We start from the raw sequence: 27,877 nt of genomic DNA, 5'->3' as shown, positions 1-27,877 counted from the left end.
AAAATAGACACTCCTACCATTGTGTTTAACTTTCCCTTATGAGTGTCTCTAAAGTATATCTTTGTACTGGCAACAGCTATTTGTTGATTAGCTATTATGCCAGGCACTATGTGAGGCATTCTGAGTTCAATACAAAGGTAAAGCATGGAGAGTTCCAGATTAGAATGATCCTCTCTAAGGGGGCAGGTTCTATAGGTCCCCAATAGCTATGATACCAGACACAAATTGAAAGACATTTTAAGAGGTGTAGATGCAGAGCTTTGGTGGTTCCAGAGGAGTGTGGTCCCTGTTTGGCTTGAAGTGTGTGCTTGGGCTGGAGCCTGAAGGATAATAGGATGTGTGTGCCCAGAGATTGGGCAGGTGGAAGGGATGTCCAGGTGAAGGGAACAGCAAGAGCAAAGGCTCAGAGGTGAAGCAGGAGGGGTCTTGCAGGGGGAAGGAGAGTTCACTTGCCTGGGACATGATGTGTGTGCAGGGGAGTAGGAGGGAATTGGACTTTAATAGTGGAAGGCCAGGCTGGGGAATCTGGACTTTTTCCTGTAGTACTTAAATGCCGGTGAGAGTGTGGTGCCTTAAAATGGTTTCTTAAATACACAATTATCAGTCTTTCTCAAATTCTGAATGCCTGAAAGAGTGCTAGCATCTTTTTTTTTTTTTTTGATAATGAGGTGACTTAATGCTTCAATGTTTTAAAAATAAATTCTCTTGAAATAATTACTGTGAGTCTAGTTTTTTTCAGACCCTCCTAATGTGGTATTTGTTTTGTTCCAAGTAGCAACATGTTCTTTTTAGGAGTGGGAAATATAAGGCATAAAGGGATGTGCTGAGAGACAAGAGAATAATTTTTTCCTTTGTAGCCAATTTGTTGAGATGAAAAATCACACCAACTCTTTGTCTTATATTTCCCAATTTCATGAAAATAAAAACATCTTCTATAAAAATTATTTTTAAGGACATGAGGGCAAAGAGTGTCCTTGAGTCTTGGAAAGATCAAATTGGTACACAGATTGTCCAAACACAGAGAATGATAGAGGCCAGGAGTGCTGAAAACGCTACGGAGCGTTACGGTTAGGAGGGTGGACTTAGGAATCAGACATCTGAGTTCAAACCCCAGCTCCACCACCCACCAATTTCTCTGCTCACTTCTAATATCCTAGATTAATAATTTTATCGCTGATCCTTTGACTCTGCCACTTTTGTTTTCCATCAATGACCTGTGTATTCCCCCTCTACTCACCTTACATCCCCTGGTCTGCTGTTGTGTCACCTCTCTCCTCCCTCTTTCTCACTCTCCTGCAAAACCCAACCCTGGTTAAAATCAGGTTTGTCCAGGAAAAACTGCACACGCTGCCCCCAGACACACACACACACACACACACACACACACACACACACACACACACACACACACACACAGAGTTCTGATGATACTAAACTGATTAATCTACCCGCTGCACTGACACTCAGCACTCTGGCAAGCCTACCATGTTCCCTAGTAAATTTGTTCTCTCACTTTCCCGGGTGATTATTTCACACCTTTGCCTCTTTGCTCAAACCTCCAAAGTCCCCTCCTGTCTCTCTCTCTCAGCCAATGATCTTGCTGCTTATTTCAGTGGGAAACTACAAGTAGTTGGAACAGAAGCCTCTCATTCCCCTACCACCAAATACTCCTGCGCTGGCCCGTAATTCTACTCCCCCAACCCCCGGTCTTTGCTGTGGATGAGCTGTGTGTGCTCCTGGCTGAGGTCCATCTCACTCCCAACCCACCAGATCCTCTGCTCTTGCCTATTTGGAACTTTGCTTCTACACTATCCTCCCACTAGCTTCATCAGAGTTCCTCTTTTTACTGGATCATTCTTATTATTCAAACATTCTACAACATCTCCATTCTTTTAAAATACCCTCCTTAATCCTTTGTCTCCCAGCAGCTTTGCCACACCTCACTGTTCCTCTTTAAAGCAAAACTCTTTGAATAAGTTGTCTGTTCTCTGTGTCTCCAATAACTTACCGCATACTTCCCACCCTCCCCTGCCTAACATGTTACTATGAACATTTTCAAACAGACAGAAAAGTTGAAAGAATTTTAAAGTGAACACCCATATAACCACCACCTAGACTCTACAATTAATGTTTTGTTTTATTTGCTTTAACACATATCTTGTCATCTCTTCATCCCGTGATCCTTTCATCAATCCATCTTAGGTTTGGGATGCATTTTAAACCAAGTTGCAGGCATCAGTACACGCTCTCTTAAACGCTTCAGTGTGCATGTTATGAATTAGAGTTCAGTATTTGTTCCTAGTGCTGCTGTCTTTGGAGGTGAAATTTATATACACTGAAACGCACCAATCTTAAGTGAATCATCAGGGTTCTGACAAATACGTACACCACCTCTGCAATCCAAACCCTTACAAAGTGTGAAACACGACCAATCACCACAAAAAGTTCCCTCATGCTCCTTCGCAATCAATCTTCAGTCCACTCTCCCATCTCCTGCCGGAGGCAACCTCTGTTTTGATTTTCCCCCACCATATGTAATAATTTGAATTATACAGTATGTACTCTTTTGTGTATGTTCTTTCACTCAGCATAGTGTTTTTGAGATTCATCCATAACCTGTGTATTAGTTATTCATGCCTTTCTACTGCTAAGTATTATTCCATTATTTGACTATACAACAGTTTGTTTATTCATTATCCTATTGATGGATACCTAGGATGTTTTCAGTTTGGGGCTGTTATGAATAAACTTGCCACAAACACACACGAAAGTCTTTTTGCGGATATAGGTTTTCTTTTCTTTTGGCTAAATACTTAGGAGTGAAATTATCAGGTCATAGGGTAGGTGTATATTTAGTTCTATAAGAAACTGCTAGAACTTAAAAAAAAATGGTAGTATTGTTTTACACTCTGACCAATGGTATATGAGAGTTCGGATTGCTCTGTGTCCTTCTCAGCATTTGGTTTTGTCAGTCTTTTTCATGTTTATCCATTCTGGTGGGTATGTAGTGATATCTCATTGTGCTTTTTATATAAATTTCTTTGATGAATATTAACATTCAGTACTTTTCATGTGCTTATTGATCATTAGTTTATCTTCTCCTGTGAAGTTCTTGTCAAATCTTTTGCTCTCTTTTTATGGAATTGTAAGCCTTCATGACATGTCTTAGATATCAGTTCTTTGTCAGATATATGATTTGCATACATTTCCTCCCAGACTGTGATTTACCTATTCATTTTCCTTTTTTTTTTTTTTTTTTTTTTGGCCACACTGCATGGCTTGTGGCATTTTAGTTCCCTGACCAGGGATCAAACCTGGGCCCTCGGCAGTGAGAATGTGGAGTCCTAACCACTGGATCACCAGGGAATTCCCTTCATTTTCTTAATGGTGTCTTTTGATGAGCAGAAAATTTTAACTTTGATTAAGTCTGATTTGCTTCCTCTTAAGTTTATTGCTTTCTGTGTCATATCTAAAAGCTTTATAGTTTTAGCTTTTACATTTAGGTCTGTGATCCATTTCAAATTAATTTTTGTGTGTGATGTGATTTGGGTCAAGATTTATTTATTTTGCCATATAGATATTTAGTTGTCTTAGCACCATTTGTTATAAAGCCTTGTCTTTCTCTATTGGATTTCTCTGTCAACTTGTGAAAATTCAAATGATCGTATATAAGTGTGGGTCTGTTTCTAAGCTCTCTGTTCTGTCTCATTGATCTCTTTGTGGATCCCATGCCAGTATCAGACTGTTTCATTACGGTAGACTTACTAGTCAAAGTCTTAAAGTCAGGTGGTGTAAGTCCTCCAACTTTGGTCTTATTTTTTATAATTGGTTTGGCTATTCTAGGTCATTTGCATTTCTATACACATTTTAGAATTAGCTTGTCAGTTTCTACAAGAAGCCCAGTGAAATCATGATTGGGTTTATTGAACTTATAGATCAGTTTGTGGAGAACTACATCTTAATATTTAGTATTTTAATCCATGAACATGGTATGTCCACTTATTAGATCTTTAATTTCTCTCAGCAATGTCTTGTAGTCACAGTCTCATTTGAACCCATTGCATTTAGGTCTTGTGCCCAAATTCCCCTGAAACCACTCTTGTCTAGGTCACCAGTGACCTCCATGCTGCTGTATCCAATGGTCAGTTCAGTCTTCCTCTATCTTCATCTTTCAACTGCCTTGACATAATTGATCACTGTATCCTTGAAGCATTTTGTTCACCTGGCTCTGTCTCACTGTGCTCTCCTGCTTTTCCTCCCATCTCACTGGCAGCTCTTTTTTTGGCCTCCTTTGCTGGATCCTTCTCTTCCTAACGTTTAGATGTTAGAGGACCCCGACCCTCAGTCCTCAGACTTCTGTCCTTTATCCATTCTCAGTCAGTCTCATGGTGTGACTATGTTACTTAAAGCCAACCACAATGTCTAAAGCCATCAGACTCCCAATTTTATATCTCAGTCCTGAATCCCGGACTTATATATCCAAACTCCAGACTTATATATTCAACTTCTTACCAATCTTCATTTGGATATCTAAAACGTATCTCAAACTTAACCCTTCCAGAATGGAACTCTTGATTTGCCTCTGAAATGTTTTGCACCTTCTCACTCCCCACCACCCACCATGTTCCCCAGCTCAGTAATTGGACTTTTTTCCTTGTTGCTTATATATCAGTTTTAGAGTCTTCCCTGGCACCTTTCTTTCTTTTACACTCTGCATCTCCCTACATCAGAAAACCCTCTTGGCTCTGTCTTAGATCTATCTACTTCTTAGCCATCACTCTATTCCAAGACACCATCATCTCCACCTGGTTTACTGCAATATTCTTCTAAGTAATCTGCTTTCTCTCAGTCTATTCTTTATACAACTTGAGTCGCCTTTTAAAATGTTACAGCATTTCACTTCCCTGATTAAAACCTTCTAGGGCCTTTCCATTATATTTAGGGGGAAGAAAACCTGTGCAATGGTTTACAAAGCCTCACATGATCAGACTTCCCTGTTCACTCTCTGACCTCATCCCCTTCTATTTCTCCTTCTTTCACAATACTCTGACTACATTGGCCTTTTTGTTGTTCTTGCACATTCCCAGATTCTTTTGGCCTCAGGGCCTTTGCAATTTCTGTTTCTTCTGCCTGGAACCTTTTCCCCAGATAGTTACATGGCTTGTTACCTTACTTCATTCAGGTCTCTACTTAAGTGTCGTCTCCTCAGAGAGGCCTTTTCTGACCACCCTATGTAAGGAGGGTGCCCCCCCACCCCATTACTCTCCATTCCCTTACTCTGCTTTGGTTTTCTTCTTACCCTTTAGCATTATTTGGTTTGATATTTATTTGTTGATAGTCTATTTCCCCTAGTAGAATACGTACAAGCTCCCTGAGGACAGGGACTTTCTGCTTTGAATCATTAATGCTGTTAACAATGCTTGTCACATAGTAGGTGCTCGAAAAATATATGTTGAATGAATGACTGTGGGCAAGTGAACCTTGCAGGCTTCATTTTCTTCATCTGAGAAGTGGGAGAAATCATGGTATCTACCTCGTAGGGCAGATGTGAATGTCAAATAAGATACTGGGTATAATAAGACATTTGTGGCAATAGTGTTGGCTGTTATTGTAATTACTGTTCAATAATACAAATGATTTAAACCTCTTATAATCAATCAACAAATAGCTAATTAAGGTGGGATTTGCCTGTTATATGCTTTTTACAGTGGTTGATTTCAGAGGTATAACTTGTGATCCAGTTATTAGTAACTTAGTTGGAGGAAACAGATATAAGTATATGAAAAGTTAAATGCCATAGACTATTTAAATAACCAATCGAGACAACAGTAGAAATGTTATCAGGCTTAACTAGTTGCCTAATGCATTTGCTGATGATGAGTGTTCTAGGTATGAGAAATAAAAGCTTTTTTTTTTTTTTAAACCAGGGTAGTATGAGAAGGCCTTGTGGAGCGCATGGATTTGGGTCGCCCCTTGAAACACTGGGGACGATTTTAATCCTTTATTGGCCATGAGGTGGAAGGGCATCAAAGGTGGGACAGTGGCATAAAGCCAAAGTGGGGGAAGAACTAGGGGAGTTGAAAAATGGAATGAATCCGTTTGGCTGGAGGGAGAGGTCTTGTGAGGAAGTTTGAGAGCAACACAAAGAAAACAAGGTAAGAACAAAAGCAAGTGGCTTTAGGTGACAGGAAGCCCTTCCTTACTAGGAATGGGCAAGCAAGAAGGAAGTGCTTATGGGTAATTAGGAAAGAAGGTAACACCTCACAGGCTTCCTGCTGCCAGGTTCACTCCCTTCTCCCGCACAGTGCAGGTGGCTCAGGGCATTACTCTCTGATGCACAGATAGTGGACAGGCATGCTGAGTCCATGTGTCCATGTGTCCAAGGAGAAGCAGACACAGGAGGGCACTGCTCTTCTGTTCCCAGGGCCTGGAAGCCAATTTTGAACTCTTTTTATCCACAGGAATTCTCACTCTAGGTGGCTGTGACTAGAAGGCAAGGGACAATTTTCACTATGGCTTCTTATTTTAAAAAAAAGAAGGAAGAGGATAGAGAAACTTCGAAATTAAAGGCCAACCAATAAACATAATAATTTACATTTTAATATGCATATTAAGAAATACTCAACTTTTTTTCAGAAGAACATGAAAGAAAGCAGAATATGTCACCCTAAAATATGCTACTTTGGCATATTGATTATTCTGAATTAAAGTTACTGAAGAAACAGCCAGTGCAAGAAGGATACTCTAATCTCCTTTGTCTCCTTGAGAGCAGGAAATAAATCTCCCATGTGAAAGGGATCCTCCCTGTACCAGGAGGGTAGAAGGCATCCTTATTGCCAGAGACAGGGAATTCAGGGCCAAGAAGGCTATATAAACAAATCTTGTTACTTCTTCATTAATTTGCTACCCCAAGCCCAAACCCGTATGTTTTTTCACAAATTTATTGTTTCTTTTGTCTAAAAGGTATAAAAGCTGCCTGCTTTGGTCAGCTCTTTGAATCTCATATTTTTACTGGTATAAAAGCTGCCTGCTTCGGTCACTTCTTTGAATCTCATATTTTCACTGGCTCTCGTATGTACAAAATTAAATTTATATTTCTCCTGTTAATCTGTCTATGTCAATTTAATTATTAGACCAGCCAAAGAACCTAAAGGGAAGAAGGGAAAAGTTTTCCTCCCCCACAAGGATATTAGGTGAGTCATGTATAGCCACATTCTCATTATCATGTAAAAGGAAACACACATTATATGAGAAGAGGCCAGAGTAACCTGTGAACAGATCAGATTTTTGAAAAAAAAAAGATAGGTTATCTAGCCAACCACGAGATAAAACTTGCCTTAATGATATAATTTTGTGTAAATTTGCAGCAATCTAAGAGTGTCCTTGTGTCCCTTAAGTTTTTTGTTATCAAGAAGTTAAAAAATAAATGTTACCTTTTGCTGCGTTAGAATAGATGTCAGAGCAATTTGTAGTAGTTAAGAAAATGACCCTGTAAGAGAATCAAAATAAAACAAAAAAGATAAAATATAGATATGAGCCATGACAGATGTGGCAGAACAGGGAATGGATGTGAAGACAATAAGCCACGTTGTCGTTAACAGAGCCCTGGCAACACGGCTCTGACACAGATTAAATAATGAACGCCCGTCGGTGGGCACAGCCCGGAGAGAACAGAGAGCGCATTGTTTCAGCCTGTTTATCTAATTTCAAACTAATTGCTTAAGTATAGGCTTGTGTTCTGATTATAGCCAAAGGAAAATCAAACAGTTGAAGTACTGTAAGTCCTGTAATTCACCCCGTTCAAGAATCAGAACTAAATAAAAGAATTTTGAGCAAAACATCCAAATAAATTGTTAGTCCTCCCTGCAAACGGAAGCCTGAAGAGAAGCAGGATCTACTCGTCAGGCTCTGCACTCACTCTTCTGTCCTCTCCTGATCAGGTTCTAGCTAATGTGATATGAGGGCTCGGCTCGTCGTCGCCTCTTCTGTGCTCAGGACTACGGCTCGGCGCCGTAGGGGGGCGCGGCAGATGCCAGGTTCCACGCCTGGGACTGGCCCGGGGAGTGGTGTCTTCTTGGACAGCGGCTTCTCTGAGGTTTCAGGCAGGCTGGCGTCGCCTGCCTTTTCCTACCCTGGGTCTTTGTGATGAGATAGTGAGCTGATACCTGTGAAAGCACTTTGTTGACACAAATGAAGGGGTTCTATGGTTGGTGGAGGAAAGAACACAAATCAGAAGTCCTGGGTTTGAATCCAGGTCATCTCATACTCGGTCTCCCCTTTTCTGTATTCCTTTTTTTTTTTTTTTTAATTATTTTATTTTTGGCTGTGTTGGGTCTCCGTTTCTGTGCGAGGGCCCCCTCCAGCCGCGGCAAGCCCTTCCTCAACGTGGTGCGCGGGCCTCTCACTGTCGCAGCCTCTCTTGTTGCGGAGCACAGGCTCCAGACGCGCAGGCTCAGTAGTTGTGGCTCACGGGCCTAGTTGCTCCACAGCATGTGGGATCCTCCCAGACCAGGACTCGAACCCGTGTCCCCTGCATTGGCAGGCAGATTCTCAACCACTGTGCCACCAGGGAAGCCCTGTATTCCTTTAAGTGTCTTCCTGTGTTTTTCTCCCCCCTCCCCTTAAATCAGACGTTCTTTGGTTTTTTGTGTGTGTGCATGGACCCCCCTTTGGCATCCTAGTGACGCTAATGAATCCCTTTTCAGAATAATGTTTAATGCATTAAGTTAAATGCATAAATTTAAACGAATAAAATTAGAGGTTCTAGGTATTTTCGCCGTAAACATCTTTGCCGTAGAGCAGTCTCATTGCACAACTAACTGGCCGTAAGGCAATTTTGCCGTCAAAGATAAAATAACTAGGCGACACGTTGGTTTCGACTACGTTATAGCAACTTGATAGAAAATACGGTGAAAAGAAAACTTACTGAAGTGTGAAATAAGAGAGTGTAAAGCCAGACTGCATACTATACCAGAAAATAGCATAACAGTTTGCAAATCCTTCGGTGAGTACAGTCATCCCTCTATCCCGTCAGAAGCAAGTTTACAGAACTATGGCAAGTATAAAAGAGGCAGCTAGTAATACATGACAGTCTAAGCATTCATTATCAATTCTTTAGATCATTTAGATACAACAGCTTGTTTTGTAATGCCGTCTTTACCAAGTTTATCATGCAGTATTAGAAGTTGGAGGCAAAGGAAGAATCAAGCTTCTCATCTCCCAGAAGGAAATGGTTACATGATTCTTGATAAGTTTTATGAAAATGGTGAAATTTTTTTGCTATTTGATAGTGGAGAACATGATGTAGACAAAATTTTCATATTTGGCATAGAAACTGGCTTAGATGATTTGGTGAAATATAAGGACTGTCATGGAACATATAAATGTAGTCCAGATATGTACTACTTTACCTATACGTTTATATACGTGACCTATAGATAAATAGCAGCATCCCTTGTCTGTTCGGTTTACTTCCAGGGAAATCTGAAGAGCCTTACAGCAGATTTTTTTTTTATACCGTGAAGAACTTATGTCCAACATGAGATCCTGAATCCTTAATGACTGACTTTGAGAAAGGAAGTATCATTGCTTTCACTAAGAAGAGATTTTAAAATTTTTGTTATTAGTTTTTCATGCTTCATTATGTCCTTTTTAATGTCCCTATGTTATTTTAGTTTCATTATTTCATCTTTTACGGCAAAATTGTCTTATGGCCAATTAGCTGTGCAGCAGAACTGCTTGCAGTAAAGATTCTTACAGCGAAAATATCAGACATGAAAATTAGTATGCATAGGGTTACCAGGGAAACCAATTAGACTGATATACAGTTATCAGTATACCAAAAAAGTAATAATATAATAATATCCACACTTTATTAATGCACTACCTACCAAGAGCTAGTGGCAGATTTAATAACTACTGTAATTTTGGGGTAGTAATGAGTGGAAATGATACTTTGAGATACTTGCAATACTGTACTATGATATGAAGATATCTTTGATTTCTACTTGTGACAAGTCACAGTTACGCCTAATTTTACTGTGAATTATTGCCTACATTTGTAATTGAAGGGAATGCTAAATTTCAGTTAAAGGTGAGTAAATATTAAAACAAAAAATTTCCCTACCCATGTCCTGAATCCTCTCTGAAATCCTCAGATACCCCTTGCCTTAAAACTTCACCCTTTCCTCTTAACGCTGTGTGCCCCGCTGCTGCCCTCCAGCTGCTGTCACCCTAGATGTGTACCTCCCGTCCATGCAGGGGACAGGAGCACCAGACCTGTTATGTCCTGCAGCCCACTGCACATCCACCCTGGACGACCCACAGGACCTCACACTTGGCCTCCAAAAGCCAACTCCTCGGCTTGTCCGTCCCACCCCTGCTCCTCCTGCCAGCCTGCCCTTCCTCCTGTGTTCCCTGTTCTGTTGGTAGCACTAACAACCTCCACACGGCTCAGGCCCCAAACCTAGCTTGAGCAAGTAAGTGAGCGCTGCTGTGGCCAGGATTACCACCCTAGCCTCCTTGATAACGTTTATGGAAGTGTAGACTTGTACATTTTAAAGCACTGGTCTGCCCTTTTCTTTACCTGCAACGTCTTCTAAATTTCTGCTTACCCTACAGGGCTTAGTTCCTTCTTACTTCTCTTTCCAACATGTACACACTGTGGTTTAAAATGTCTTCGTGATGTCTCTTTACCTCCATGATGTGACATCGGAGGACTCCTGCCTCCCTGGCAAAGTTTTCTTCTGTCGGTCCCCCAGCCTCACCAAGCTCCCTATGGTCCCTCCAGTGGCCCACTCCCCACTTCCCCCTTTTCCTTGGCAGACAGAGTGAGTGCCTTCTGCCTGGGGATCCCTTACCTGCCTCATGGCCTCCAGGTCTCAGTTCTGCGGCTGCTTGGCTGGCAGCCTTTCCCAGCCTGTGCCGTCATGAGGACTGTCCATAGAGCAGTTCTCGTCCAGCCAACTCCTGCTCCCTTGCATTTGAGCAGAGTCTGGCAGGGTTTCACCAGTGGTGTGCACTCGGGAGGACAGCATCATCAAAGTATGTGGTTAGCAGCGCTGACTTCAGAGCCCAATGACCTGGGTTCTAATCCCAGCTCTGCCACTAGCTGTTTGATCTTGGCAAGATACTTACCCTTTAGATGCCTCAGTTTTCTCATCTGTGAAACTGGCATAATAATGGATTTGTGTGATATAAATGAGTTAATCTCCTGAAGCCCTTTAGAACCATGCCTAGCTTATACTGAGAGCTTAAATATCAGCTATTATTATTAGTTTTAGTTTCATTAATGTGGCTTGGGCTCGTTTAAAAGTCACATGCTACTATACTTTTATTTTTGCTGGAGTTTTATTAAAGACTGTTGTGTAATTCGAAACCCAATATTTAACTGTTCTTCATCTCCATTGAGGTTGATATCAGAACGTTGATTTTAGCAGAAATAATTTATGTGAGACAAAAGGAAATACTTTTTGAAAGAAAGGTAGGAAGACTCCTGAGGATACAACCTCTTAACAGAATGATGGAGACGCCATCCCACCAGCAGTTAGCTAGTTGAGTTGGGGATTTATCCATGGTTCTTCCATTTCAGAGATTATGTTGATCTCACAGGATTTTTTCTTGCAGCCCTTTGGGTAGAAGAGAGACCAATATTATTTATCAGAGGATTTCTCTGGGAATGCATATCATCATATGGTCCACATAAAAAGATGGTTTTGAATGTAATTACTTTTTTTTTGCATGAGTGTTTTCATATCCTCTATAAATATTGTGTTCTGTGGGAAGTAACTTTTCATGATTCCTACCGCACATTGTTTGTGACATTAATGTGTTCTTATAACTGATCCTTTTCTTCCCTTTTTCTTTCAACATTGAAGCAATATTTCCCCTGAGGTTTAACTGTTTCAGCCTTTTCTAGGTTTTGCCACCAGGTGGGGCACTGGCTCCTTTATAACGCATGGGCCGGGGCTTGAGGCTGGTTTTCTCACTGAGGTGTCTGTCTTGCCCCGTCATTCTGAAGCGACCCCTGGAGAAACTGTTCAGCCCTGACCCTGGGAGTGGGTAGAAGAGGCCAGCAGGGTGAGTGTTAGATCTGAGGGAGTTTCAGGGCTTTGCATTCCTGATCTTGTTGAGCTAATATGCTAATGACTTCTGTTTCATAGGTTTTGAGTAACTTGAATTTTACCGGAAGTACATGTAGATCTACTTGGCAACAAGTGAATCAAGTTTTCCTCGGAATATTTGGTCCCATCTTTATGGCTCAGAAGAAACATTAAATTTGGTAACCTTGACCATTATGTTAAATAGGTCTTATTTAAATAAGATAGAAATCATGGAAACAAGAATTAAAACTGCTCTTGACATTGAAAATTAGGGGAAAATTGTGTATAACTGTGAACACTTCATGTTAAAAAGCAGTGCATGGGTTTTTATTCTTAAGCGATGTACTGGAACATTATTTTTTTTAAGATATAAATGCCTTAAATTATCAATTACATTTTTCTAGAATGAAAAATAAATTTCTTACTTTGAAACCATTGTGAGTCATATTAAGTCCCAGTTTAAACTATAAAAAACTAAAAAACCACCAAAAAACTTTTTTATTTTATAATATAACCTAACTGTAGATGGTGAAATTGAATTATGAGTGATTTTCACAGTTACAGACACTAAGTCAGAATCAGAATTAGAAGATTCTTTCATAAGTTTTCCTCTTGAACTTAATTTTTAGACTTTAGTGATTAATGAGGTTTTATGCTTATTTAATGTATTTTAAAAATCTAGAAATAGTGATAGTATGTGCCTTTGGTTCTCAGAAGCAATAACTTCATGTGGTCCCTCTTAGGCAACGTGAAATTATAGTGCTATATGTTCCATCACCACCACCACCAATTTGGGCAACAATATAAAACTCATTTCATGGCGCTAGTGGAGGGCAGACTGTATTCCTCTTGTTTAAAATGAATGCGTCACTTTAATACAGCATCTGAGGGGCAAGAAGGGAGTGAGAGCGCTCTTTGTTTCAGCTGGTGTGTTACAGTTTTCTTGGGTAGCAAGTACAAAAATGAAGCCTGAAGCCTTAGCTCATTCTGTATGTGAGTTTTATTTCTCACAGCAGCCCAGTGTCAGTTTAACATATGGGAGTGGTTTCAAGTTCATTACTAAAGCTTATAGGCTAAAGTGCTTTGTGGGCTTGGCTATGACTTAAGTGGCCTTTGGGGAGTTGGCCAAAAACGGGGCTTGGGAACAGACTGCTTTCCCCGTGTCTGTGGATTCTCTCGGGGTAGTCAGTTTTTTTTTCCCCTGTCGGCTATCAGCTGCTTTGGAGATTAGTTTCATAGTAAGGATTCTTTCTTTAAAGCAATATGAAGCGACTACTTTCACAGGGGCACCAGGTTAGTAAATAAGGTTTTGAACTTTCTGCTGCATGTGTCAGATTTTCTTTCTGTCCTCACCGGGCGATGACATGACAGTCAGCATAGCATTTGTGCTGTTGCTGCGTTCTTTTAGAAAATAATGTGAGTTCGTCGATCCTACGGAGGTCTGGGGGTTATGGTTCTCCTTGTAATGTATGCATTGCTGGTCAATATTAAATGCAGGTGGAAGCCAAGAAGAAATGACATTTATGTGTTGGATGTGCAGTCTAGAGATTTGTACCTGTTCATATGCATTTTCAATTCCTTTTTCAGAATTCCTTTCTTTGTGTCTTCCCATTATATCTTCTAGGAATAACTGTGATTTTATACATGGTTGATTTTACTTTATGGAACACGAGACAGTAGTGTGTAGTGCCCCAGCCAGTGGTGTCGTCCTTCACACCCTGTGCGTGCTTGCCTGATGCATGGTTTTCTCTGGGGCCTACTGCTTATAGTTACAAGGAACCGGAATATGATTTTAATTTTCTTTTTGAAAAGTCTGACATTTTCCTAGAATGCCTCAGAAAATACCTGCATAACAGTTGACGTGGGCAGAGTGTACAGGTGGATCAAGCTGGACTGAATCCCTTCCTTAGTCATCACTGTTTTTTTTTGTTTTTGTTTTTCTTAAATTTTATTTATTTATTTATTTTATGGCTGTGTTGGGTCTCGTTTCTGTGCGAGGGCTTTCTCTAGTTGCGACAAGTGGGGGCCACTCTTCATCGCGGTGCGCGGGCCTCTCACTATCGCGGCCTCTCTTGTTGCGGAGCACAGGCTCCAGACGCGCAGGCTCAGTAATTGTGGCTCACGGGCCCAGCCGCTCCGCGGCATGTGGGATCTTCCCAGACCAGGGCTTGAACCCGTGTTCCTTGCATTAGCAGGCAGATTCTCAACCACTGCGCCACCAGGGAAGCCCCCTGTTTTTATTCTTAAGTGATTCCTCTAGGAGTAAATATGACTGTCGAAACGGAGTGTGCCTTGTAAGACAATGAAAGGATCGCTAACAGTATTGAAATGAAATTAAGTCAATAGAGCGAAGTATCAAGAGAATATCTTCCTTAACTTCGACATCTAGAGAGCGATTTTACCTTTGTTTACTTGTCACCAAAGCAATCCAGCATGAAATTGTTTCACAAGAGTACGTAGTTCGATTTGATGATGTTTTCAAGTTTGCAACACTTTATGAAATATATTGGCTTTTATGTTACTTTATGTATGCTTTAGTTCAAGGTAAGTGCTGGTGGGTTTTTTTTTGTAAATTTATTTATTTATTTGTTTTTGGCTGCATTGGGTCTTTTTTGCTGTGCGTGGGCCTTCTCTAGTTGTGATGGGTGGGCTTCTCATTGCGGTGGCTTCTCTTGTTGTGGATCACGGGCTCTAGGCGCGTGGGCTTCAGTAGTTGTGGCTCGTGGGCTCAGTAGTTGTGGTTCACGGGCTCTAGAGCATAGGCTCAGTAGTTGTGGCGCACGGGCTTAGTTGCTCCACGGCATGTGGGATCTTCCCAGACCAGGGCTCGAACCTGTGTCCTCTGCACTGCCAGGCGAGTTCTTAACCACTGTGCCACCAGGGAAGTCCCAGTATGGGTGTTTTAAAATATGCTAATATGCTTCTGTTATTGCCATTTGAGTCTCCTCTTTTTTCCCCCGCTGGGAAATACAGTGTTTCAGAAAGGGTCTGTTCTCTCAGGTTCTCCTGTGTTTAAAAATATAAAATTGAGTGAGAAGGGAGGCAGAAATAGGTACTTAAAGAAATCTTTGAGGTGATTTGCTAAAGTTTAAAGATCCCAGTCCTATCTCTGCTGAGGCTGAAGTTGCAAAGTTATGGCTGCATGCTATCTCAGGATTGCAAAATTGACTGTACTTTATCCCCCTCAAGACACAATTGTACAGCTGTATTATTACCCCTGCCTCCGCAGATATTTTCTTCAATAGTAGATCCAAAAAAAAAAAAGAGCAGAGATTGCTGTGACTTGCTTAATATATGCTAGTACTGCATATGTGCTATTATTAATTATTAAATGCTATTAACTTAAAATTTTAAAGAAGACTTCTGTCAATCTGATTGTAGCTCCTCAATGATTTAAAGGACTGTGTTAAGACATTTTACTTGTTGATTACTTGTTTGCGCTTAGCTGGCATGGATAAAAGTCTTAAAAAGCTCACCTAAAGCTCATTTAGGTCTGGTAGCTCTCAGTTTCTGTGTTCCCAAGTGCTTTGCAGCCTTTTCTTCTACAGATGATAACAGAACAGTACTGATTAGAAACAGAAATAAACAATGTGGCAAAGGATAGAGTAAGAGGGGAAACTCCTTAAAAACCAGATTTTAGGGTTTTCCCAAAGGATATTCATTACAATAAGCTTCCTCCAAACATGAGGGGGAAAAAAAAGACTGTACAATAAAGTGCTCAAAATCTGTAATTTGGGATGGAAGCAAATCTTATTCCTGATTCCAGGCTTGGCACACACATTGCAGTTTTGTTCTCATCTTGCCAGACTGCTTTAGTTTTGTGACATCTCTGCTTTTTGGCTAAAATCAAGTAGAGATGGACATTTCTCCCATTCCATATCAGGTTAAGCTTTGAGCCGATTAATTTTTATCCAACATGCTTTCTTGTTATCAGTCAAAAGTACCCTTGATGCCTCATAAATCTCAGATGGTTATGAACATAGTTGATGATCCATTATTTCAACATGAATTGGCCCACCCTCGAAACATCAGGAAGGTTAAATGTCAGTAGAACGTAAGGACTTAGAGGAAAGAAATGAATAACCAGGAGGAATCATGATGTCAGGAGTGGGTTTTCTGACTGCTGAACCTTTATGATAAATGTTCACCTATTGTCTGGTTCCATTCACACCCCAGATCACTCTCATTTCCTGCCCACAGTCTTCATCTTCGAGGTGCCCGTTTGGGGAGCTGTCGGTTCTTGATTTGCAGTTTCTGGCCTTGTCAGATTCATCATGTACAGCCACCCCTGCCTTTTTCATGCCTAACCCGCTGAGTTCTTGCTCCTGACCCTGCTCACTGAAGGTGCCGATGTGCAAGGGTCTTGTGTTTACATATCAGAAAGTGGGGCAGAAAGCAAGGGAGACTGAGATGCCGCCCACCGCAGAAGTGAACTATTTTAATAATGACAGTGCATACTAACTTCCCAGAGGGGTTGCGAAGGCTGAGGACAGATTCTACTCCCAGGGCTGATCTGACCGTAGACTTCACCAGTTCCTTGGTTCCTTCTGAAGAAGCCAATTGAAGTTTGACCTTCTGGCATTTCTGGGGTTGAAGATATTAGTACCTGTGGCAGGAGTAGCAGAGGGAGTGGTAATAGTAATAATAACAACTAACACTCAGAAAGCATTTCCTAAAGGCAGTCCCTGTTCTAAGCGTCTCATTTAATCCTCACAACAACCCTAAGGGGTCAATTGTCTTTATTACCCCCATTTTACCGTTAATGAAACTGTCCCAGGGAAGTTACATAATTTGTCCCAAGTCATAGCAGCTGGTCAGCAGTAATCGTATCGTGCCTCAGAGGGGTGCTCTGGTGGGGAAACAATGGTATGAGGGGTTGATGTCTTTGGGAAATACAATCCAGTCTTTATTATTAATGAGAAGCAACCATGTAAATACTGATATCTGTGCTGCTCTGCCTACTCAAAGATGCTTCTGTTGACCCACTGTCAACCAGTAAGGCATGTCCTTTGTGTCCTTTTCCTACTGGGTGTTTGTGCGGGTGAGCTTGTACTCTACTTTCTCACGTGTTCTGCTGGGGACCAGTGGCAAGACCCAGTGACCAGTGGCAGGATGTAGAGCTTACTCGTGGTCAGTAAATGAGATCAGTGGTGACCAGTCCACATGGCGAATAAGCCCACAGTTGAAAACTGTCTTTTGACTACACAAGCTAATCTTGGAACTTTTGAGACTTTTTAAGGCTAAAATGATAAAACCACTAAGGCTCGAACTTGGACCTTTTGATTGTTTAGCTTTAATTTGGCCTGTATGAGTGTCCTCTTCATTCCTGCCCAGTATGATTTCCTGCTGATAATCAAAGCTCTGGTTATTTTGTCAGTCCTGAAGGCTTTCTGAGGCTTAGTGGAGAGCCAGGAATATGAGACATGTATTTCCTTTAAAAACATAAATGTGCATTTGAAAATGTGGGGCAAATAACTTACTCTAGATTTGGCCAAAACTTAAACATGTGACAAATAAGGTTGGAATCTTTAAAAATAGGTAAAAATACAGTCCATAGGTTAAGGAGTTATATTTTAAAAAAAGAAAGAGGAAAAGAAATCAAACGATTTTATTATTTGGATGGGGAAGCACTTTCTCTTCCTAAAACCAATAGAGGAAATCACAAAAGGAATAGGGCAATAGATTGGAATTTTCCAGGTAGGAGTGCAAAAGCTTTAACTACAGAAATACTCATTGAAGTGTTATTTATTGTCATGAAAAGTTGGAAATAATCAAAATATACACTAGAAGAAAACTGCATAATGGATCATTATGCAACTACTACAATTTTACTTAAGAAAAACTATAATCGGAGGAAATGGTGATGATAGATATTTAAGATAAAACACTGGATATTAAACTATTTGTGCATCATGTACTTGGTTATGTTTAAAATATTCCTGTCCTGGGGCTTCCCTGGTGGTGCAGTGGTTAAAAATCCGCCTGCCAATGCAGGGGACACGGGTTCAAACCTTGGTCCGGGAAGATCCCGCATGCCGCAGAGCAACGAAGCCCATGTGCCACAACTACTGAGCCTGAGAGCCACAACTACTGAGCCCGTGTGCCACAGCTACCCAAGCCCATGTGCCTAGAGCCCGTGCTCCGCAACAAGAGAAGCCACCGCAATGAGAAGCCTGCGCACCATGAAGAAGAGTAGCTCCCGCTCGCCGCAACTAGAGAAAGCCTGTGCACAGCAACAAAGACCCAACGCAGCCAAAAATAAATAAATCAAAAAAATAAATAAATCAAAATAAAATAAAATATACCTGTCTCTATATGTGTTATGCTTAGGGAGAGAACAGAATGGATGATCACCTTAAGTTAATTGGGGTTTAGGGATTATTTTAAAGGTGGGAATTTCTGGCAGTTTTAATTTTCTCCTTATACTTTTCTGCATATTAATATTTAAAAATATGATTCCCTTATATTTGAAAACATAAAAGCTATTCATGGAGAGAGAAAAATGAAAACAAGATATACAAATATTTAATAGTAAGTTAACATCACCCATAATCTATTTAAGGTGGTAACTCTACGAATGCTTTTAATTTCCTCAGATAGTTTGTAAGTTTAAGGTTTCCTTTAAGAAGAATTTATTATTTTTATAATAAAAATTAAAATAGATTCAGAGTGACAGGTTAGAGTTGAGGCAGATCAGTCTTTATAAAGGAGAGGATATTTTTACTTTGGAGAGCAATTATTTTGCTGCATTTATGCATTATTTTAGGAAAGTGCCTTTTGATTTTTAGGCACCAGGTTTAAAATCTTAATCAGACATTATAGCTGATTAAATTATAAGATACATAGTTTATTTAATAAGGGATGTGGGAAGATGCTCACTTAAATACTTGAAACAACAGTCCAGGAAAGACACTTTCATGGATTTCCAGTGTGTCCAGATGTTTTTTTTTTTTTTTTTTTTTTTTTAATGAGGATCTTGAATCAGATGCGTATGGTTGATTTGATTGATTGATTGATTGATTGATTTTGGCTGTGTTGGGTCTTCGTTTCTGTGCGAGGGCCCTCTCCAGCTGTGGCAAGCGGGGGCCACTCTTCATCGCGATGCGCGGGCCTCTCACCGTCGCGGCCTCTCTCGCCGCGGAGCACAGGCTCCAGACGCGCAGGCTCAGCAGTTGTGGCCCACGGGCCCAGCCGCTTCGCGGCATGTGGGATCTTCCCAGGCCAGGGCTCGAACCCGCGTCCCCTGCACTAGCAGGCAGACTCTCAACCACTGCGCCACCAGGGAAGCCCGCGTCCAGATGTTTTGATAACTCTTCGTTGGTCCAAGGGAAGTTGCTGATGTTCAGAATGGGACAAGTCAACATACTGAGACAGTCCTTAGAAGATATGATTTGACTGGAATAATGAAGGTGGAAGAGAACCTTGGAGTAGTTGACTTCATTCTTCCTCCTCCTTCTTTTACAGATGAGGTCCCCAAAGCCCAGAATGATTGAGTCCCCAAGGTCACAAGGTTCTGGTCGACTTGACTGGAGTCTTTTGGGGCCTTTTGAGGTCTTTTGATTCCCCTATTGCTGCTGTTTTTAATATTTCATTCTGTCCACTTACAAACACTTTAGTAATGAGGAATGAAATTATATTTCCATTTTTCCTGGGTTGGTAAAAATCAGAAGCTAATACCATTCAGCACTTACCTGATGACATTGGAGAAAGAAGCTGAAGGCTCATTATGGCTTCCAAGGAAAACTTACCAGCTTCACAGGCGTGGTCTTTATTCTCATGACTGTTGTTCGAACATTTTGTTCTCGGGTAAAGGCTTACTTAACGCACATCTGGTTTCCATGTTTGTTCTGGAAGACAGCAGCCACAAGGAGTGACTAGAGATCACTGGATACTGAACCCTGGGAATTATTTTTTAACAACTTTATTGTTATTGTATAATTTGCACATCACAAAGTTAACCCCTTCAAAGCGTACAATTCTGTATTCTTTAGCATATTTACAGAGTTGTGTAACCATCACCATAATCTAATTTTAGAACATTTTTGGCACCCCCTAAAGGAAACCTTGTACCCACTCTCCCTACTCCCCTCTCTTCCTTACCCAGCCCTAGGCAACCACTGTTCTAACTTCCTGCCTCTAGATTTGCCCATTCTGAACATTGAATGAAATCATACACTGGATGAGAAAGCTAGAAATTTTAATTTGATGCTCAAAGACCGCTTAGGTGAACATGACCTGGTTACTCTGTGGGCCCTTTCTTCTCAACAGTGTCTTGAACTGTGAGATTGAGACCAAATGAACTCTGTGTTGTCACCTATTTACTAGATTAAGTGGCTTATTTGTGTTTTCTGGAGTCCCTGTATTCAAGATTCAAATAAAAAATATTCAGTTTTCAAATTTTAAAAATATATGGGAGTACATATCCATTAATAAGAGATTGTTGTAGGCTGTGCTGCAAAATTGTTAGGTTAGACCACAGCTTATTAGCTGGGACCTTGAGTGACTTACTTGACTTCTCTAAGACTCAATTTCCTTATCTGTAGAATGAGGATCATAATACTAGTACTTACCTTTTAGGGTTCTAATGAGTATTAAATGAAATAATGTATATATAACGCCTCCCACAGTGCCTGATGCATGAGTGTTAAGTGAATGTTACCTATTGTTATTAGTGTCATTTATAATAAACTGTAGGAGTTATTTTATTTCATTCTTTCTGACTTCATCTGTGTACTACTGAGGATTTGAGTTGGCTTGCAAGAATATTTACATACCATTAAACACACACACACACACACAGGAATAAAACAAAAGCAGGGATGATAAAGTTAGTAGAAGGACAGTATCAGAGGAAATAATAATAACAGTAGTAATGAGAGCTAACATTTATATAGCGGGTTATGAATGGACATTTCTTCAGTGTCCTTCCTAGTGAGCTGAGGGAATATTGCCAGATCAGAAATGGGCAGAGACACTGAAATGAAACCCCAGGCTGGGACCTGGGAGGGACCTTGATGGTCTCTGGTCCACCTTCATACCCCGTGCATGAGACAGAGCCAGAGATGACAGCTTGGTGTTGGAACTCACAATGTGAAGGTGAGTTCACCACCTCACAATGTGGATAGTCACTATTTATTAAGCACTTACCATGAGCTAAGCTAGAATTAGAACCCAAAGTGACTCCAAAACTATATAATTATGAAGTAAACTTGTCTACTCCAGGCAACCAGTTTCTTTATAAATAGTTCTTTTTTAAAGAATGGCCTTATATACATTAAACTGAAGTGTACACTCTCCTAGGCACCCCCCTTTCCCATTCACATAGTACCTTCTACATAGACAAGCAAACACCTAATCATATAGTCCCCCAGATATCTGAAAACAATTATCATGGCCCTCACCCTGCCTCACTCTCTTGCTCAAACATGCGAGGATAATTTTATTGGACTTTAGGTTAGGTGCTCCAACACACTGTAACTGTTTCTTTTTCTTGGTATGTGCTTTCCCTTCAAGTATGCTCAGTGAACTCCTACCCAGTCTTCAAGACTCGTTTCCAGTATGCCTTTCCAGCAGCAACCTTCCCCAAACCCCAGGTTGAGCACTTCCTCCTCCAGGCTCCTACTGCAGTTCTGGACACACTGTGGCAGTTAGCTGTTAAAAGCCTGTCTCCTTCCCTGGGCTGTGAGAGCTGTTGACCTTTGTGCTCCTAAACTCCATTCTAGCACCTGGCATATGGTAATTGTGGAAGAGAGAATTTTGATCTTATGTCATATGGATTCCTAACTATATCTGGTTTTACAGAGGTATCAGTCATGAGAAATGTCTTTGCCAAAAGATGTGTAGGTAAACCTTGACTATCCAAGGGCTGAGCCATAGCCTATGGTTTCTCTTGGACCAAAAGTAGCATCATCTGGGGAATAAGACAAGGTCCTTCAGTTAGTTACTGAGCCATTCATTTTTACCTGGTAAAAGGATCCACTAATCGCCTAATGTAAACAAGGTACTTGTTTGTTGGGAAAGGTTGATACCCACCACCTTTGCTCAGAGAGATTTAGATAACAACATTTGCAGCATTGACAGTGTAGTTGAATCACAAAGTTCATAGCAAACATAATACCAGTGTTCATAAATGTTGATAAGAAGACACAGTCCAAAGTTATGCTTCTGTTTTAATCTGGCATCTTAGCAGTTTTTCATAGAGTATGGATAAAGGTTATTCCCTAAAGCATGGATAGAGGGTTAATTTAAGAAGAAGTATGTAACTGGGGCAAGAAGGGAGCTGGCCTACATCTGAAGGAAAAAATGTGGATCTCACCAAGGCTTTGCTGTCATTTGTAAAACTGGTCTGCCCCTTAAATGGATTCATTTAGGGCCGAACGAGAACATTCTACATGGAGTAGGTCAGGCGCTGGTACTGCCTCTTGCCGCCTGAGTTCGAATCTGTCAGTCTTCATCCAGACTGCATCTTTACCTCCCATGTGAATTGCCACAATACTAGACACCCCAGTGAATCTGTCCTCTCCTCCCTTCACTTTCTGCCAGTGTCATGGTTTTGTGCTAGCTTTTCCCTAGACGGTGGAGCCCTAGCTCATGGAGGCCAAGGGGGCCACCTCTGCTCAGAGTGGTCCCCTGAGGTCTGGCCTGGGTTTGGAGGAGGAAGACGCAGGCGTGGTATTCTAAAGCTGAAGTGGACACAGGGTGCAGCCTGTGAGACCAAGAAGGAGGCTTTTCTGGCAGGTGCTGACGCAGCACCATCCAGGCGCTGACGGAGCACTTCCTGTTTTAGGAAGCCCTCCATTCACCAAGGCTCTTTCACTCCTAGAGAGCTCAAAGTGTTAGAAAGTTCTCCTTTATGCTGATGTGACATGGGCCTGTCTAGAATATCCATCCCTGTGTCCCAGCTCTGTCCGCTGGAACCACAGAGGAAACATCTACTTACACCCACAGGTCTTGATATGTTCAAAAGGCTTCTCATTTTTGTGCAGCCTAAAAATTCCAGCTTATTTCAACCATTCCTCGTAATATCATGTTTTTCAGACTTCTCCAGCCTGGTCCCTATTCTCTGAGTATCCATGATTTGCCTTTGTTTTTCTGTGCCCCTCAGACTGAATACAGTTCTTCCAAGTGTAGTCTGACCAGCAGCTGGGATTATTGGCTGCTTTCCTGGGTACTGCTCTTCTGATAATGTATCCTAAGAGTGCATCAGTTCTTAAAAAATAATGTTAACATGTGCCATTTTGGGGGGACAGTCACTATTTTCAAGGCAATGTGCCAAAGTGCCTTATATACGTGATGTTATTTAATCTTCACAGCAGTACTGAGGTCAGTATTACTACTGTATTTCCTTGATTCTAAGACACTGTTAATGGCAAGATACACCATCAATTAAATTTCAGCTTTTCAGGGAGAAGTAGAGGAAGGAAAATGCCATCACATTAAACGGAGACATAAAATGCAATAGTCCTGCCCGTTTCAGAAAAGTTAAAATGCGTGTTGGGGGAAGGGGGACAGAAAGCACATCTTAGAATCAAGGAAATATATCTTCATTCTGCAGATGAGGATCCCAAGCTTAAGGATTTGAGTGACTTGCTACAGTCTGTAGAAGGGAGAACCGATTCAGACCCAGCTCTGCTGACTTCGGTGTATGCTCCCACCATTCTTGCTACTCCCTCCTAAGGAGCCCTAAAGTGAAGTTGGTTCATCCCAAATCCCTGGGGCTTTTTCACAAAACAGTTGCCAATCCGGGCAATCCCAGCCTGTACTTGTGAGTGTTTAAACCTAAATGCAGATGTCTGCATTTGTCCTTGGCAGTGAACTGCTTTCCATACATCCGTATTTTTAGAGTGTGGTTACCAGATCAAAGACTATAAGTATTTTGTGACTCTACAAACATATTACTAAATTATTCCCAAAAGTGGTGTATTCATTAACAATGCCACCAGCTATGAGGTTGGTTTAGCACAGTTGTAGCTGGTTTTCAATATAGTCCATCACTGGCCTCATTGAGAATGGGAATTTGGGTCTGTTGTGGGAAACTTATGTATATTTGATTCTCTCGTGGGACTCCTCAGGCCCCTGAGTCCCCATCGTAGGCTGACTCAGGCCCCTTCAGTGCTTCTTTGTAGTTAATATGTGCCTTCCTGTTTCCATGGCCTCTGGACTCAATTCTTGAGTCAGAATCCTTGGGGGCCGCACAGCCCTAAACTTTGCTCGTCTTCCCACTTGCCCCCTGGCTCTGAGCATATCCAAGTCCTCCCCTTGCCTTTATTGTAATACCCTGGGTTATTTGATGCAGCCTGTAGAAAATCTCTGAATCCCAAGGACAATTTATGATGGTAACAGAATTAATGGGTTGAGAATTAAAAGCAGTTCTTGTTTTAGATGCATTGGGGTGAAAGCAAGCCTTCTAGGAGATATCTGGATGATTAATTAGCAAGAAATCCATTCTAATTGTTCTTGTTCCCCCTAGATGAAGACAGGGAGGACGTAGAAAGTGTCAAGAATATATAGTTGAAGGCTTTAAGGAGAAGAACCTGCCTAGTAGATTTCAAATGACTAAAAGCATAGAAATGAAGAAGAGAACGGATTTCCACCTGTGTGCAGTGCAGTCTCTTAGCTCTGGGAAGCACAGAATTGCGACTGGAAAAGAATGTAATTTATTTTTTATTTTATAAGTGGGAATAAAGAAAAAGGTCAACTGTACATCTCACTTCCCACTAAGATAACTTTTACTTATATGCATGGCTTTTATATGTGGAGTTATTGGGGTTTTATAACTCTGTTTAAATGGGTAAGAAATAGTGAGCAAAAACTAAGTCCTTCAGATGCTTCTTTAGATTCTGATTCATAGCACAACATAACTCATATCTCTTGTGAGAGGACAGTTGCTGTTCTGCACTTCTTGGCTAAAAATATAGGCCACTTTCTGACTAGAAATGTAGGTAGGTATGTGATTTAAAAAGAAAACCATAAACCATATTGAAATAGCTCAAAGTTAAATCAAGTTTAAACTCAAATTTAAGTTGACTTTGGTGTTGGGCTCAAAAAATGTGTTAACATTCAAAAGGATAAAGTTGCCTTGTTAAGAAGTGACTCCTGGATTGTGAATGAAGGTGGTGATATCATACAAGTCTTGAGCTTATCAGTCCATAGCACAGCTCTACCCTTCACCTCATGAGAGATTCCGTATTTGCCGAAGATTTAATGTATTTTTATTTGCTACGTGATACGTGCTTCTAAAGACACAGGTTTGGAGATTTTAGAAGGCGTGGAACTATAGTTATACTCCCTATACATTCAGCCATTGTCTCTATCATCAACTCCCTAGGCATCTTTATAGGTCCTTTATAAATATCTGTGTGCCATTATCTAGGTGAATTAAGGTCCTGACACAGCCATAGCAAGCTGGTTTTGTTCTCACTGACTATAACATTTCTGTTGTATTTTCCTTCTCAGAGCTTCCTTCCTCCTGTCATAACGTGTGTCATGTTGGAGCTAGTCTAAACCAGTGCCTTTCAAACTGAGATGTCTCTGAATCACCCAGGTATCTTGTTAAAACACAGATTCTGTTTCTGCGATACGGCTAAGATTCTGTATTCCCAGCAAGTTTCAGGGTGATGTCTATGCTCAATGGACCACGTTTTGAATAACAAGGATCCCAAGGTTTTTACAGTCAATACTCCCAGGAAGACAGGTGGTGGGGAAAAGCAAGCAATGAAACAAACATTAAATTGGAGGAGCCTCATATGTTCATTGATGACTACGATTACTTTGGCCGGTGCCCGGTTGAGTTCAGAGGGGCAGTAGTGCGTTAAGTGCGCATTGATTAAGAACCCTGGGCCCTGCAGTCCTCCCTCTGCCACTCAGCAGTTGAGTCACATGGGCACATTACTAACCTCTCTAAACCGCAGTGTCTGAATTTGTGACATGCAGATAATATGAAAATCTACTTCGTAGGGTTATTGTGATGATTAAATGATATAATGCATATGAAGTACTTACTTAATAAGTGCTTGCTAAATGTTAGCTATTCGTAGTGATAATTCAGAAAGCATTTCTTGAACATCTTCTATATGCCTGGCATGTAGGTGTGTAAAAATTCAAAGACAATTCTTTAATTTCAACAGAGATTGAATTGGGTTTTTTGGAAGTCCCTGAAGTTGAGATTAGATCTAAAACTGGCTTTGAGGCCAGTACTCTTCCTGCCTAATTCTGTGCCTAATTCATTGGCTGTTTCTTATGTTGGCTAACCATATTAAAGCTAACCTGGTTTCAGACAACTTTAAGTAAGTGAAACCCTGAATGTGCCGAGTCAGCGTGGATTCAACATGTTTTAACTTAAAACCAGAAGTGAGTTCTGTTTGGTTCCTTGGGTTTGAGCGAGTTATCTCTGAGGACAAAAACTGAAGGATAGGTTTTTGTTTTGTTTTGTATCAGCCGGATTGTTTTGCTTGGTTAGGTGAAACGGAGATCAGACTGGGCATAGTTAATTTCTATTCTGGTGGATCATATTCTGAGCATACACCTGCCTTCCACTTTGGTATCTACCTTTTGAAGTGATTTCAAAAGGATTCTGTCTTTGCACGAACTAACTTGTTTTTCTAAGAGACTAAAAAAATTACACCCTGCTTCTTTCCCAACAAGCACCCAGCACAAACGCATGTGTGCTTATGAGGTGCTGAGTATTGCCACTTTTCATCTATCTTTTGTACCTTTCTTTCGAACCCTGTCTTGAAAAGGAAATCATCACTGATCCAGAATTTGTCTTTTCTTTATCTAATTGTTTCTCTAGTTGTTGAGACTTGCATGCTTTTTCTGAGCTTATAATAGTTCTCTTTGTGATACATACTTTTGTAATTTCTTAGAAAGATACTAGTTTGGCAGAAACTTCCCAATGAGACTGTTGTGTTTGTGAAAACATAATAATCTCACTGAGCAGAGTCTTCTGGTAGTGAAAGCAGTGGAATTAAAGCAATATTCAAGGTGGGAATTGACAGATTGCTTTCTCTAAGTGTTTTGACAATGTCTTTTCTTCCCCTGGTCTTTTTGGTTGTAAGTAGTAGTTTGTCTATTTTTGTTATATGTAACAAAAATAAATGTAAAAATGACTTTTGCTGCTTGTTATTCCTTTATAGGATCAAGAAAAACTACCTGCTCTTCCTTTGAGTATTGATATATTTTTTTGAGTATTGATATATGTTGATTGATTTGTTACAATTCTGCTTACTATTCCTATGTCTTGGCAGATTTTTTTAAAAAGTAGCTTCATTGGGATAAAATTTACAAACCATAATTTTCACCCATTTAAAGTGTACATTTTAAAAGTTTTTAATATTCACAGAGTTGTTTTTGTAGATTCTTACCAGTATATTTTTCTTTTCTCTTTCTACTGTGTGTGTCAACCTCCCTCCATATTACCATACTTTTAATGAATTTGGTTAGTACTGACAGTTTGGGGCAGATATATATGTACAGTAACAAGGAACTTTTAGAAACTACTAACTTAAGGTACTTCCTGATTACTTTGTGGCTTTTTATTAACTTTATATTAGTGCTGTTTTAATGATGAATTGATCATCTGTCAACTATGCCCATGCGTCATTAGGCATGGCCTGTTTCTCATCCCTCCTGTCCTTCCTTCCCCTAACCCTCACCCTCCACGCACATCCAGTTTAGCTTGTTTACCTTAAATATTACGTTGTTTCTCAAATGTGGCAGAACTGAACTCTGATGGTTCCACAAAGGCGTTACTTTATGTACCTGAGACTCATCTGGAA

At 40.7% G+C, this 27,877-nt stretch overlaps 1 protein-coding gene across 7 annotated transcripts in view; it reads left to right on the top strand.

Moving 5' to 3' along the window:
- Positions 1–27,877, top strand: part of PLD1 (phospholipase D1) — a 212,236-nt gene that overhangs the window by 43,827 nt on the left and 140,532 nt on the right. The window contains exons 1-2 of one of the 7 annotated variants that reach the window (XM_057545301.1): positions 13,234–13,394; positions 25,557–25,644. The exons of 4 other annotated variants lie outside the window; for them this stretch is intronic. In XM_057545301.1, coding sequence (XP_057401284.1) covers positions 25,626–25,644 — 19 coding nt within the window. In that variant the 5' untranslated portion in view covers positions 13,234–13,394; positions 25,557–25,625. Of the gene's footprint in view, positions 1–11,998; positions 12,079–13,233; positions 13,395–25,556; positions 25,645–27,877 lie in introns of those variants that run through there. 2 more of the 7 variants (XM_057545304.1, XM_057545302.1) reach the window with 2 other exon arrangements.

This window comes from Balaenoptera acutorostrata, chromosome 4 (genome assembly GCF_949987535.1).
Source record: "Balaenoptera acutorostrata chromosome 4, mBalAcu1.1, whole genome shotgun sequence".
Taxonomy (NCBI): Eukaryota; Metazoa; Chordata; class Mammalia; order Artiodactyla; family Balaenopteridae; genus Balaenoptera; species Balaenoptera acutorostrata.
The sequence above is the reverse complement of the archived record's forward strand: the minus strand, read 5'-3'. Positions and strand labels throughout refer to the sequence as shown.